This window comes from Phasianus colchicus, chromosome 2 (assembly GCF_987193195.1).
Source record: "Phasianus colchicus chromosome 2, bPhaCol1.hap1.1, whole genome shotgun sequence".
NCBI classification, from domain to species: domain Eukaryota; kingdom Metazoa; phylum Chordata; class Aves; order Galliformes; family Phasianidae; genus Phasianus; species Phasianus colchicus.
The window spans coordinates 42,277,110-42,290,358 of NC_143437.1; the positions used below are offsets into that span (position 1 = coordinate 42,277,110).

Consider the following 13,249-nt stretch of genomic DNA (forward strand, 5'->3'; position numbering starts at 1 on the left):
AATCAGCTGGAGGACATTTCAAAGCCAAGTGCATTGACAAGCTTCCAGTCAGGTGTTAAACCGATGTACTGGGGCTCCTGCACCTTCAAGCCTTAGTTTCTCACACACTTTTCTCACCTTTGTATGCTATATCCATATCCTATGTTTTATTCTTCTTCCCTTAAGCATATCTTACATTCTACCTCACCATACCTCACTCTACCTTACCATTTCCAATTTAATGACTATATATATCCACAAGACCCAATTTCTGTTTGTATCAGAAGTAGGATCGCTGAGATTCAGAAATTTTCCAAAATAAGATTTAAAACACTTTAATAGCTTTTGTAACAAACTACCATACAAGCCAGGCCTTCCTCTGCCCTGCAGTAAAATTTGCACCAGCAAGGGCAGAAATTCAGAAGATTTGCACAGCATGCTTATATTTGAGTTCCCAGTGCTTTTCATCTACCTGAATCTGACAGCTGCAGGTGCTCTCCTGAGATTTCTGAGCCGCTCTCATTTGGCACCAGTGGAGGGGAGCTGCTCTGCAGGGCAGAAGGCACTGCTGAGGGAGAGGTCTCTAAGCATCCTGGGCTCTCAACTTGTGAAGAATTTTCAGGTGGCAACTGGGCAGGAGATAAAGTAGAAGGAAAGCATGGAAGGGATGACATCGCGGCTGCTAGATGGGAAGGTATCACAGGAGAAACAGAAAACCCTAAAAATAATGACCAGAGAAGGAAAATTAGAGAAGTTTATGGCAGCTGCTTTGCACTGAACTGGAAGTCTCTGCTAAGCTGGTATTGTGTTACAACACTGTTGCTTTCATGCTCCCTGGTGTTTTGTATTGTGTAGAATGGAATAATGAAACTGTGCTCTTGTTATATACTTTAACTGTAAAATATGCTTGCTGTACATCAGACATACCCCAAATTACCTGAAGTATGCTTAATTAGAGAAAGTACTCCTGAGCAAGTAAAACACATTTCTCCTATGTCTTCTTAAGCACATTAGCAGATATGATTTAAGTATCACAGAGCATCTCTGAAGCGGCCCTTGCTGCACGTTTTATTAGAAGCGGAAATCATATAAATAGTTCTGCAAAGGGACCAGAGACCCAGCCTCACTCCTTCCAGAAAAGAATCCTGTATTGGTCTTACATGGCAAGGTTTTGAGCCCAGCATTACCCTGTGTCAGATCAGAGCAGCTCCAGCTGCTCCAAAGGGACCCAACACTGCCAGAGCTGAGCCATGAGTAATGCTGGGTGTCCTCTGGGAGAGTAGATTTATGAAAGGAAAAAACCAATGTGCAACAGCAGCTGGTAGAGAGGAGTGAGGGATGGGAGAGAAAAGGCCCTGCAGACATCAAGGCCAGTGAAGGAAGGGGGCAGGAGGAGCTCCTGGCACAGACCAGAAGTCCAAAGTCTGTACTTCAAAAGAAATCTATATGGGAGATCTGTTAATAAACATATAAGACTCCTCCTCATATACTTCCTGGTAATGAAAAGTAAAAAATTAAAAGAAACATTTTTCTGGGGTTTACAGTTTGTGCGTAAGTCTATGAGGAGAAATAATTTTAGCCTTACTGCCAGAGGAAGAGCCCCAAGCTACTGAAAATAACAAGACCTTCTCTTTCTTTAAAGAACTGCTGCATTCCACTGCTGGAGTACAAATAATGGCAGATAAGGTTGCTGCAGCATCAGGAGGGGATTCCCCAAGTACCTGGGTTGTAAAGTGCAATGATTTTCTGCTGTTCTGCCACCAGCCTCTGCAGCTGCTCCATCTGCAGCCTCAGTGCTCCATCCTGCTGCCCTGCAGTCTGAAATATCATGAAGAGACAGTATAAAACTACATTTTGGAATGATTTTCAATCAGAAAGAATCAATGGCCTTTGGTTTTAGGAATTTCTTAAATAGCGTATTATATTTAATATTGATATTTGCATTTAAAGCTTTTGCCATCTCACAGCTCAGAGCAGATACTGATACAGTGCAGGCAGTGTGTGCCTTAGTGGGTTTTGCTGTTCAGCCTCACATCAGCCAGCATTTTATTCTAGTCTGTGTGCCAGGATTTCCTTCACTTGGAAGCTAAAGCATAAACAAGAGGGAAGCATTCACGTCTCGCGCCAACAAGCTGAATATCATCAAGGCAGTTGTTATCTGTCAGGTATAAAACCTTAAAACGTGCCCAGGTTCAACATTTAGTGGCTTGTTGAACTATTTGATGAAGGATACTACCAGAACTGTTGATGAAAATAAGCTTCAAAATTCTCTCAGTCAAATTAACTTACCACACAGAGAAAGAAAAACTTCAACAGCATCCTCTCCTGTTTTTATTTTCTATCCCTTGCTATCTAATGGCATTTTTTTATTATGGGAAATGCAAAATTTAGAGCAAGTTTAAGACCAACCTTTTTCCTTTTTTCTTTCACAAATACAGATGGTAGAACAGACATAGAAATAATAAAAGATTATGGCAACATAAAATGTTATGAAGTGTACATAGAAATAATAAAAAGCTATGCTAACAAAATGTTAGGAATTTTTCTCAAGTTTACAGCGAAAATGAAAGAAACCCATAAATCAAAGAAAATACCAAAACATATATGAAACTCAAATCAAACATTGAACTTGCTTTCAAGTTTTCCACTGTGCTTGTTAAAAATAAACATCATAAACAATTCAGTTAATTGAGAGGTTTGTGGAATGCTAATTTGGTCACTCAGGCCTGAATTTCAGAGGCACTAAACACAGAAAATTCCTCCCAAAATTTGGGAATTGTCAGCAGAAATTGCAGTGCTCAGGCTGTGTGAAGATAAAACAGAACCTCTGTCTATATTGATCTTAATGTTAATTGTTGCTTTTGCTTAGACACCAACATATGCTAGATATGGGCCTTTTTTTCTACTTTTTTTTTTATTATGAAGTGCCTGCTCTTACATAGAACTGAAACTTACAGTGTAAAGTTACCCTAATCTTCTTGCTATGCCTAGAGTTTCCCAAGACTTTGCCTGAAGGAACAATTTAAACTCTAACTGTTCCATCTGGTATCACTTGATGAGCACAATATAACAAAGTAAGTCACAAATTCACTTTTTATTTTTCCAGAGTCTTTAAGAACTATTTCAGTACTTCACATAGTCAAATGCCAGAGGCTACCAGAGAACAAAAAATGCCCAACTGTTCATTAAATTTAATGTTATCCTGGAAAAAAAAAAAAACAAAAAACTAGCAAGCTCCTTGACTCACAAGAAGTTATCCTCAGCTACAGCTTTTTTTTTTTTTTTTTTTTTTAAACAGCAACCAAAGATTATCAAGCTTCCTGTCCCTATAGAGTACCAAAAATATTCATTGGACTGAGACCTAGTTTAGAGAGAAGATAACGAGGACTCTTGACTAGTTTTATAAGCATCTTCTTTATAAGAGAAATAGGGAACTGGATGCCAGGGCAGCCTCAACACCAGACTGCCATCCTCACGTACAGGGAGGTTAGATTAGAAGAAGGCAGCTACTGCCTCAACACAGCCCAACTGCAGATCTCCTAGATTATGATTGAAGAACAAAAAAGTTTTCCCAGCTCGTGTCTTTTGTACAGCTGTGATGCCAATAGTAAGAAGCCCTGAGATGCATTACATTCACAGCAAGACATATGATGTTGCCTGGTGAGGCTTGTTCCGGATCAGAACAAGTAGTTCTGATTTTGACATAATCAAAAAGAAAAATAAAAACCTAAAATTATGTTAAAGCTTCAGTAGGTAAATGATTGGTAACAGAAGAGTTCCTTCACAGTATGCAGCTACGGCACTGTATTGTTTATTATCTCCTAAGAAACACATGGAATGTTCATTGGACGAGTTAGATTGACAGAAGTGACCAAATTATATCTGTAAGAGCTAAGAAAAAGAGCCAGAAAAAGAAAAAAAGATTAAAAAAATAGATGGAAGATAAGAAGAGGACTTACGGAAAGAGAAATAAAAATATCAATACACCTCACAATCATTACATGGGAGGCCAGAATATCCAAACTTTTTTTTCTGAATTGAGAGACAACAGTAACTATCCAACAAGGGAAACAATGGGAAAAGTGCCTCATAGGAAACGCACATTATTGTACGGATCCATTAAAGCAACATAATCAGACACGGAGTTATGATCTGCTTCCCAACACCAGCCAGTACAGCCTCCTACCTACAGACAGAGAGAGGTGTGAGCAGCCCTTTCTTCCTGGAGAGTGTCAGTAAACATCAGAAATATGCCATTATTAACTCAGTGTTTACTTAAAGCAAACTTACCTGTTCCATGTTTTTGTCAGTGGGAGCACCCTGGTTCATTCCAGACTCTGAGGCAGGGAGTAGACGAGGAATCAACGTTTCTAGGGTGCCACTTGCATCAATAATTTCAGTCTCGGTTACACTGCAAGCCAACTTCTGAGGTAGCAAATCAGAGTTGTCCAAATAACATAACTGCCTTGCATGCAGAAAATCTTGGTCGTGGCCCAAGTCATCTACTGAGTCATTATTGTTGACCATCATACTACTGTAAGAAGTGGATGCTGCTTACTGGAGGAGTCACCTGTGTTGTCAACCAAAGCTGAGGATAAAGAATTATTTTGTGGAATTATTTTGTTGGAAGATGATAGCATGCTTGATAGATCATTTACAGTCTGCTGTAACATATGGTCTGTATCCTTAAAAGCCCTGCTTTCTGAAATCCATTTTAGGGATATGCATCAAAAACCATTGTAAACAAATGTGTTATAATGACGTGGTGAATCCCATAATCAGATGGTTTTTTTAATTTATTTTCTTTTATCCAAGAGATTGGTTTTTTAGACCAAGCTGAATGCAGAGTATCTTCTGACTTAAGAAACAGCTTTTTTACACACACACAAAAAAACAAAACAACAACAACAACAAAAAAACAGATGTAAGATTCTGATTACAATAAGAACAAAAACAGCAAAAGAATTCACCAAGTTTCTTGATCTTGTCTTTCAGCTAAATCTCCAGCCTGTAAGTTCAGAGAAAGTAGTTTAATATCTAAAGCAACAGGGAAGAAAAAGGGATTGGGGATAACAGGGGAAAACAAGAGAACACTGGGGGTATTTGGGAAGGGGTAGAAGGAAGCCTCATTAGAATATCATCTGATGTTTAAGTTGCTTATAAGAATATTAATCTCGAAAAGCTAAAGCTACTACAGCTTATATCCATTTTCCATAAGGCTGGTATGAGTGAGAGCAGTAGAACAAGGGATAAAGACTTGCTACTTACCTTATAAGATTGGGGTAGGTGTGTCTTCAGCAGCTGAAGCTACTAAGCTTCCCTATCTTGTCTGCTATGGGAGCATTCAAGATCATTTCCTTCCACTCTGTAAGAAATGTGGACTCTTCAAGGGCTTCATTCTCAAGAAAATGATTTAATGCCTTCACCCTGCTTTAATGTAAGTGGTTTATGTATCATGTATACACAGCCTACCAAGCTTGTGTAGCTAGGAAACATGATGTTTGCAGGCTTAAACTCCCTTTAGAGAAAACTACAGTTCCACTGGAAACATTTTAGAAATCTACAAATGTAAAACAACTAAGTTCAGGCTGCCTGAGCACTAAAATGAGAACTGAACAGAATGAATCTACAGAATGAAAGAGGAGTGAGAAAAAAGAAAAAAGAAAAAAAAAAAAGAAAAAAAAAAGGGAAACAGGTGTAGTCACTGAAGCTACTCAGATACAGAATTCAAGTGCTGAGCAGTTAAGCAGCTGCAAGCTGCTAGAAGAATACTCTCATCAGTGAGGGGTGATACTAAGGCCATTAGTGCCCTGCCTTACTGATATCACATACTGCACTAAAGGCGTGGAATTTCATGGTCATGTACTGGTCATGTTTTCTCCAAAATGTAAATGATCAAATATAAGCTGACAATTATGGAAGACAGGCTCTGAAAACAAGACATGCTCTTCCAGTCTCTCCAACTTCATACCTCACTTCTAGCACCACAACTACTGGAGTGCTGTTAAAGAATTGTGAAGAGTTGAGGAAGCCCCTCTGTTAGCAAGGAAAAGATTTGCAAATCTGGGCACTGAGTAAGAAGTCACTGACTGACTAACTTCACAATATCAGGTTTTATCCCAAGAAATTCTGGTAATTGTTCATCATAGTTGATTTTCATCATTATGTTGTAATTTCAGGAGGTGAGGGGTGGGAGGAGGCATGAGGTTTAACAAGTAAGAAATTTGTCTGTAAAAGTTAACGTGGCCTAGTCAGCTCACAGCTGACTTTAGATAAGAAACAGAGCACTAAAACTTGCTCTACTGTGATCCTTTTCAGTGTTTGGTTTCTACTTGCTGGGGATTGCCAGTAAGCAAACAGCAACTTGTTTACAGCCCTGGTTGCTAGGGGTCTTCTGGAGGCATGGCTCAAACAAAGCCACTGGGAGCTTCCCTCTTCTCCAGGCAACAAAGTCATTCTTCAGTAAATGTGGCCAAAGCAGTCAGCAGCTGCTCCCTGTGAGGTTGGCACAGAGCACCTTGGCAGCCAGCAGGAGCAAACAGGGAAGAGCATCACAGGCTGATGAATGGCTGGTTAATTGTACGAAATCTCTATTTTTATCTGCAAGCAGACTGAAATGTAACTGAAAGCTCTGACAGTTTTACTGAGGAGCCCGAACGTAGAATTAGGAAGTGAACCACAAGCACTCAGGCCTGAAGACTTCAAATGAAGCCACTTAACTTGACTGATAGCCTTGAGAGCTGTCAGGTGTACCCCGGGGAAGCCCTGTTCTTAGAAGTTATTATTTGAAATTTTCTTTCTTTTCTTTTCTTTTCTTTTCTTTTCTTTTCTTTTCTTTTCTTTTCTTTTCTTTTAATTTTATTTTATTTTAACTCTGTTACTAAGAGTGGAGCAACAGCCATAGACATGATGCATATGGATGAACAGGACAATGAGACATAAATCTGTGGTGATAGTTTTCTTTTAAGCAGCACCATTAATTCCTGTTAACTTCCGCATGCTTTGGGAAATGTTTGACCTGAAAAATACACATTAACACAAAATATTTTTTCTTTTACAAAACATTGAATAATTCCCAAAAATAGCTACCTAGGAGTTTGGGGGCTGGGGTAATAGAGCAATCAATAATACTGGAGTTTCCAGATAGATTCTTGTCATATTTAGTTTTCATATCAAGCCTCCTTTTCCCTCTTTTCCCCGTTGTTTACCAGAATATGGGAGCAGAAATAAAGGCATCTCATATGCAGGCTCTCAGATGAAGCAGAAGCTCAGGTGAAAAGGAAAACAAGGATAAAGGAAACAAAAAAAAGAGAGAGAAGTAGCAGGAGAAAAAGGCATTGAGTTTGACACCAGTCTCTTGGTGTCTGTCCAGCTGAACAGGCAGTTTCACACCAAGGGGTGCTCAGGGCGTTGGCTTTTTTCCTGCCCCAGCCCCAGCTCTACACTTTGGACAGCCCCTGCATTCCTTTAGCATCTTTGGATCTTTTTTCAAGAAGGATGGATCCAGATGGCCATATTAATTCAAATAACATTATCCTACCTTTTGTACCATTAGATCAAGACAACAAATCAAGTGTTCGAGGTGAAGGCATCAGGATATGCTGAATTTGGATATGAGCAAGGCTGCTGTGGCTTTGTGCCCAGGCAGTAGCAAGGCTGAGCATGTATTCACCACACATACATACATACAGGACACACACGTGGTCAGCCACACAGGCTGACAATACGTAGCACTCATGCAGGCTGCAGCAGTACGGACATCCCAACCCTGTTCTTCTCCTCTGCCTGATGACAAACAGTGGGGATGTTTGGGGAGGGGACAAAGGATTTTATGAAGTGAGGAAGGTGACTGCAGAATCTCTTGTTGGTAGATAATGTTGAATGCAAAAAAGACTGTAGACCATCCTCCATGCAGACCTAATTATGGAAGCCAAGATTTAAGCCACTGTAAACTGCCCATTGCTGATTTTAGTCACCAGATTGCTCCCAGCAAGCAAACTTGAAATTCTGAAATGGGTACATGTGCTAAATACTACTTTTCTGAAAGAGTGGTCAAGCACTGGAATGGGCTGCCCAGGGAGGTGGTGGAGTCACCGACCCTGGAGATGTTCAAGGCACGGTTGGATTTTGTGTTGAGGGACATGGTTTAGTGAGTACTATTGGTGATGGTGAATGGTTGGACTGCATGATCTTGAAGGTCTTTTCCAACCTTGGTGATTCTGTGATTCTTTGCCCCTTGTATTATCTGCGGTTGTGGCTCATAAGAAAAGCAGTCTGCAGAGTAAAAAAAAAAAAAAAAAAAAAAAAGGGCCAGAGTTTAATTCCCTGCAAACATAGAAATCTGCTATGAAATAACAAAAGATTTTTGTTAACTGGAGAATAACCCCCGAGAAAGAAATTTCAGCTAACTGGTAAAGTGCACTGACATAAATGGGTCCATATTTGCCATTACATTAAGACAACACAAGCCCACAACAATGAAAAAGTGCATGACTTTTGGGAGAAAAAGTAAACGATGTGTAAATGTGTGACAGCACTGTGCTCTGAGCATATTTCTCTGTTCATTTAGTTTGCTAAGAAATATGTTAAATCTAAAAAGCAAGAACATCTACAAATAAGATCTGACACTCCTGGGCATCTCTTGCAATGTAAAATTATAAAAACTAGAAACTAGATACTGCATCATGCTTTCACATAATTTGCATGGTTTTCAGCCACTGGAGGGAAACCTTGCGCTATTCTGAGTGAGAAAAATCCCCAAACAATTCTAAGGCAGCCAATGATTTTTTAAAACATAACAACGAAAACTCTTTTACACTTGAAATAAGCACATGGTTCCTAAAGTAATTGTAAGAGATTCTCAAGATAGTATCAGTTTCTCACAACAAGCCATGATATTAAATGTGAAACTTCGACATCACTGAATAATCTATGAATAGTTGCATTTTGCTATATCTTACAGTCTACTGAATGCTGATGAAGAGACCAAATAGTTTTCAGATAAACTCAAGACTCCAAACTTGAGTAAAAAAAGTAGTAAAAATGATTTGCAGACACTTTTAAATAGATCATTGCTTTATTTCTGAACTAGGTGATATTACATAGTTGTCTTAATTGGCTCACGACATGATATCTTCTTCAGCTGGAATCATCACTGCATCTTGAGCCAAATCCACAGCTGGGACACTTTGCCAGTAGAGCTATGGAGGCTGTAATAGATGTGAGAGCAATAACGTGGATGCAGCTTATACCAGCAGAACAGACTTTCCAGTTACCAATAAACAGTGCTTCCTTTGAAAGACAGACAGCCACAAGCAGTTTTATTTTGAAAGCTGGGCCTTCAGCCCTTCATTAATTAAGGATGTTTTAAAATCCCACTGCAAGTTCCTGTAGTTCAAAATTCTTGTGCATACACTCCCCCACCCAGACACAATGCATCTCACGCTGGCAGCCACTACCTGGGAAACTGGGAGTATAAAAGTCTCTGTAAAGAGAATTCCATAAATACGTTTGGTTCAGCTGATGTGGGTCATATAACACCTGATCCTTTTAGTATTTTTCCCATAAAGTTTGTCCAGTGCTCGGTTCTGTGGAATAATAAAAATAATAACAGTGTATGAACATATGCTAACAACATTATCCAGTGTGTTTGTAGCTGTCAGATCTCATATCCTGCACTGCCATGGGTAGTTTTTGTTTCTCCTGTCTGTCCACTTGAATACTTTGGCTCCTATCCTGAGGCAGCAAGGATATGAACTAGTCCATGTCTAACAAGATTCCTTTATGCTCTAGTTATCTGCTGGAGATATTCAGGACTTTATCAGGCTTTATAGGGTATCCAGTAGTTTGTCTGTGTCCTGGGTGTGTTAGTTTTAGGAAGCTGCAGATGTAAGATTTGAAAGAACATTTCTGATAACTGCATTTCCAAATATTCTTTTATGGGGTAGAAGTCAGCAGAAAAAATAAAGTGAAGGTTTCCTAATTACCTGTTTGTTTTTTTTTACCTTAACAACAAATATTTTTTTTTTTTTCTGAGGTGATCAAAGATAGAGGCAACCATAGCATTCATGCAGGATTCTTTATGGAGCTGTTGGCTTCGAATTTTGCTTCAAGCATCTTTACAAAAGTATAAGAGTGTAACTTGGATTTTGTGTGTCAGTACATATTTGGCTGTTTGTTTGCCCTAGTTTTCCTCTTTTTTCACTTTTTCTTTAATAGATGAATAAAAATTACATAAAACTGCTGTGAACAATTCTACAATGAAGCAGTATTTGGGAGTAATTTTTACACAAAACTATATACTTTTACTAAAAATGAAATACATTTAAAAAAACACTACACTACCTTAATTCACGGCATTCTTCACCAAATAAACATTACCTTATCCGAGATCATACAGTGTATAGCAGAGCAGCAAACAGACCTGTTTACACTGTCTGACAATAATTTCATTCTGTCTATTCTGTGCCAAATTCATGCAGATTCTCTTAAATCTCTGGAGTATTTTCACACTTAGTGAGTAATACAAGTTGCCCTGAGTGCCAGACTCTGAAATGCAGAGAATGAAATTGTTCTCCAATATTCTCCTATAATGCAATCAACTGGGAAGCCAGACAGAGAGATTTCAGAAAAGAAAAATGTAGAACATGTAGCACTACACTTATTTTCCTCTCTGTGGGACTATACTGTACCATTAAATTTTTGAGCTGAAAATATAAACAACACTAGTCATCAAAAACAAATATAAATAAAATAAATCTTCACAAGAATCTGCCCAATTAATGCAGAGATGGCTGGTGTTCTCCATATTAAAGTTTTACAAACAGAACACAGCTGAACAAACTGCTCATTTCAGTCTCATCAGTAAAGTCCCAAGTAGATGGTTAAGTGTGTTGACACCTCTGAAGATCAACTAGTACAGCCCTCTCCTCCAAGCAGAGTAAACATGTGCCATGACCTGTGCTGGGTTATCCACAGAATTTTCTAAGTTATACACCGTTTTCATTGTGAAGCTCTTAAGTAGATCCCTTTATAACACATAATACAGTGATGTTTCTCAAAGATTCGTTTGCATGTGCAGCTAGGGATTCCTTATTTGAAATAATTCTAGGCAATTCATATTAAACTTGCTCTTCAAAAGCCACTGATAAAACTTTCAGATCTTAGCATTCATAAAATCTCCTTAAGTTGGAAATTTTATATTGTAATTTGTTCTTCTGACAGTTCAGTCTGGTGTCATTCTGCTTTGCAAGTAAAATACACTGCAAGTTTTACTGGTATAAAAATCTAATCTTCTGGGGGAACGGACTACAGCACTACACACAAACCTTGAAGTCTGCTGACTCCTTAGAATAAGAAACACCAACAGTGCTGTGTTATATGGCAGATAACTCCAAAGGAAAACATTTTGACTAAGGATAGAAGGAATTTGCCATCAGAATGCCTCTACACTTCTTTTGCTGGCTACCACATAGCTGAGTGCATAACGGCACAAAAACCAGCAGATCAGTTTGCACTGAAGCAAACTAATAGGTGGATTTTACCTTTTAAGGAAAGAGAACCCTATCGTAAGAGCTATTATACTAAAAATAGTTTGGGGTTTGGAAAACACCATTCTTACCCTAGCTTGCTGATTTCTGAAATGTAACATGAACCCTCATTTAAATGAACAGAAATACACCCAGAAAGCAGATTCCAAAACAATTTTTGTTCATAATACTTGCAGTGATCCAGACCGGACCATTGTACACCTTTAGTATGAGAAAAATGAGCTGCAGAACTGATGAAAAAAATCAGGATTTATTCCAGTTTCTTACTTACTCTCTTCCTTTTACCATTTTCTGGGATTATTTTTGGACATAGTTTGATATCTAGAAGGGTTTTAAAAACTGCTTCCCTCTGGGAGGGTCACTGGTGCCCCTCAGCTAAGTCACTGTTAACCTCTCCTGAAAGCCCAGATCATTCATGTGAGTGAAACTCTGCTAAAAGATGTTAATCTAGACTAAGTGGATATTAATTACATTATTTTGTATTAACTATACTGTATATAATGAATGTTTAAGATTGACAAAACTATACCAACTGAATAAGTGCTTTAAAAGTTTTGATAGAAGAGTATTAGTTCAACTGGTTTAGCTTGCTTTTACTTATAAATCAAATGATAATGCAAAAATTCACTTCATATTTCTAATAGAAAGGCAAAGAAAATAAATGTAAGATGATAATTTCGTTAAAAATATGAAAGGTTCATTAGGATCAAGCAATCAAGCCAAAGAAAACCAACCATGATTGTCAACTGCAAAACTGTACAAATAACGGGTCTATCAGTTTGATTGGGAAAGGTTCAATTCTTATTGATTGGATCAGTAAGAACTTTTAAATGAGTAGGTCCTGTTTTCTTGACTGAATGAAAACCTATACACTTTTCAACTCAGATTAGATAATGGAGTACATTCAACCAAAAATGGAGAATTTGTTTTAAGGAACTAGTGAGAAAGGGAACTTACCTATGTTTAAAGCATTTTGAGAACTCCTTGCCTAGTGGTCACATCTTCACCACCAGGTTATGTCATTCACCCACAAAAGGTGATGTTGTTTAATTCCCCTTTGTCCTGAAGGACCTTCAACTGTACAGCCAAGAAGAGAATTAGAAATATTTGTGCAATGTCCTTTAAGGGTGAAGCATCCTCTATATAGATTTTATTTATTTATTCATTCGTTTGTTTGTTTGTTTGTTCATTCAGGACATTGTTTGTTTATGAAGGACAGGGTGGAGAGTGGGACAAGGAAGGGGATCTGTACTTTACATGGGGTCTCTTCATGAGGATATGAGCTCCTAACTCATAGGCAGGCAGTGGTGAGGATACCCTGGTTGCTCAGCAGCAGTTTGAAAAAAGAGATTATGAGACTCTTTCAGTGGTTTTGTCAAATCATTTCCTCCTTCTTTTTTATTACAGTATTTGAAAACTAACCAGACAGATAAAGAGATTTGCGATGCTTTCATGAGATACACTGTTTTGACATTTTGAAAACTTTATCATTTTCACCGAATCAAAAAATATTTTTCAAATTCAGTCCAAATTCTCAAAGCTGTCAAAGTTCTGTCTTCATGCTATGTCAGCAAGCTCAGTAACTCCTCAGATGTTCCCAATTCTAGTCAACAAAATTCCTCCACAGGGATTGAAAGTAAAGTTTTGTCTAAGTAATAAAATCACTTGTGTCCATTATGTACTTAATCATTGCAATACCATTCTGTCAAAAAAAAAAAAAA

General features: G+C 38.3%; 1 protein-coding gene across 3 annotated transcripts in view; it reads right to left on the bottom strand.

Annotated features, from left to right (window-relative positions):
• LOC116243086 (uncharacterized) overlaps window positions 1-5,541 on the bottom strand; it is a 34,792-nt gene extending 29,251 nt beyond the window's left edge. Inside the window, exons 1-4 of one of the 3 annotated variants that reach the window (XM_090135496.1) lie at window positions 5,248-5,541; window positions 4,270-4,567; window positions 1,701-1,797; window positions 452-697 (exon numbers count right to left, since the gene is read on the bottom strand). In XM_090135496.1, coding sequence (XP_089991622.1) covers window positions 452-697; window positions 1,701-1,797; window positions 4,270-4,509 — 583 coding nt within the window. In that variant the 5' untranslated portion in view covers window positions 4,510-4,567; window positions 5,248-5,541. Of the gene's footprint in view, window positions 1-451; window positions 698-1,700; window positions 1,798-4,269; window positions 4,568-4,949; window positions 5,203-5,247 lie in introns of those variants that run through there. The other 2 variants (XM_090135497.1, XM_090135498.1) reach the window with 2 other exon arrangements.
• Window positions 5,542-13,249: the final 7,708 nt, after the last annotated feature.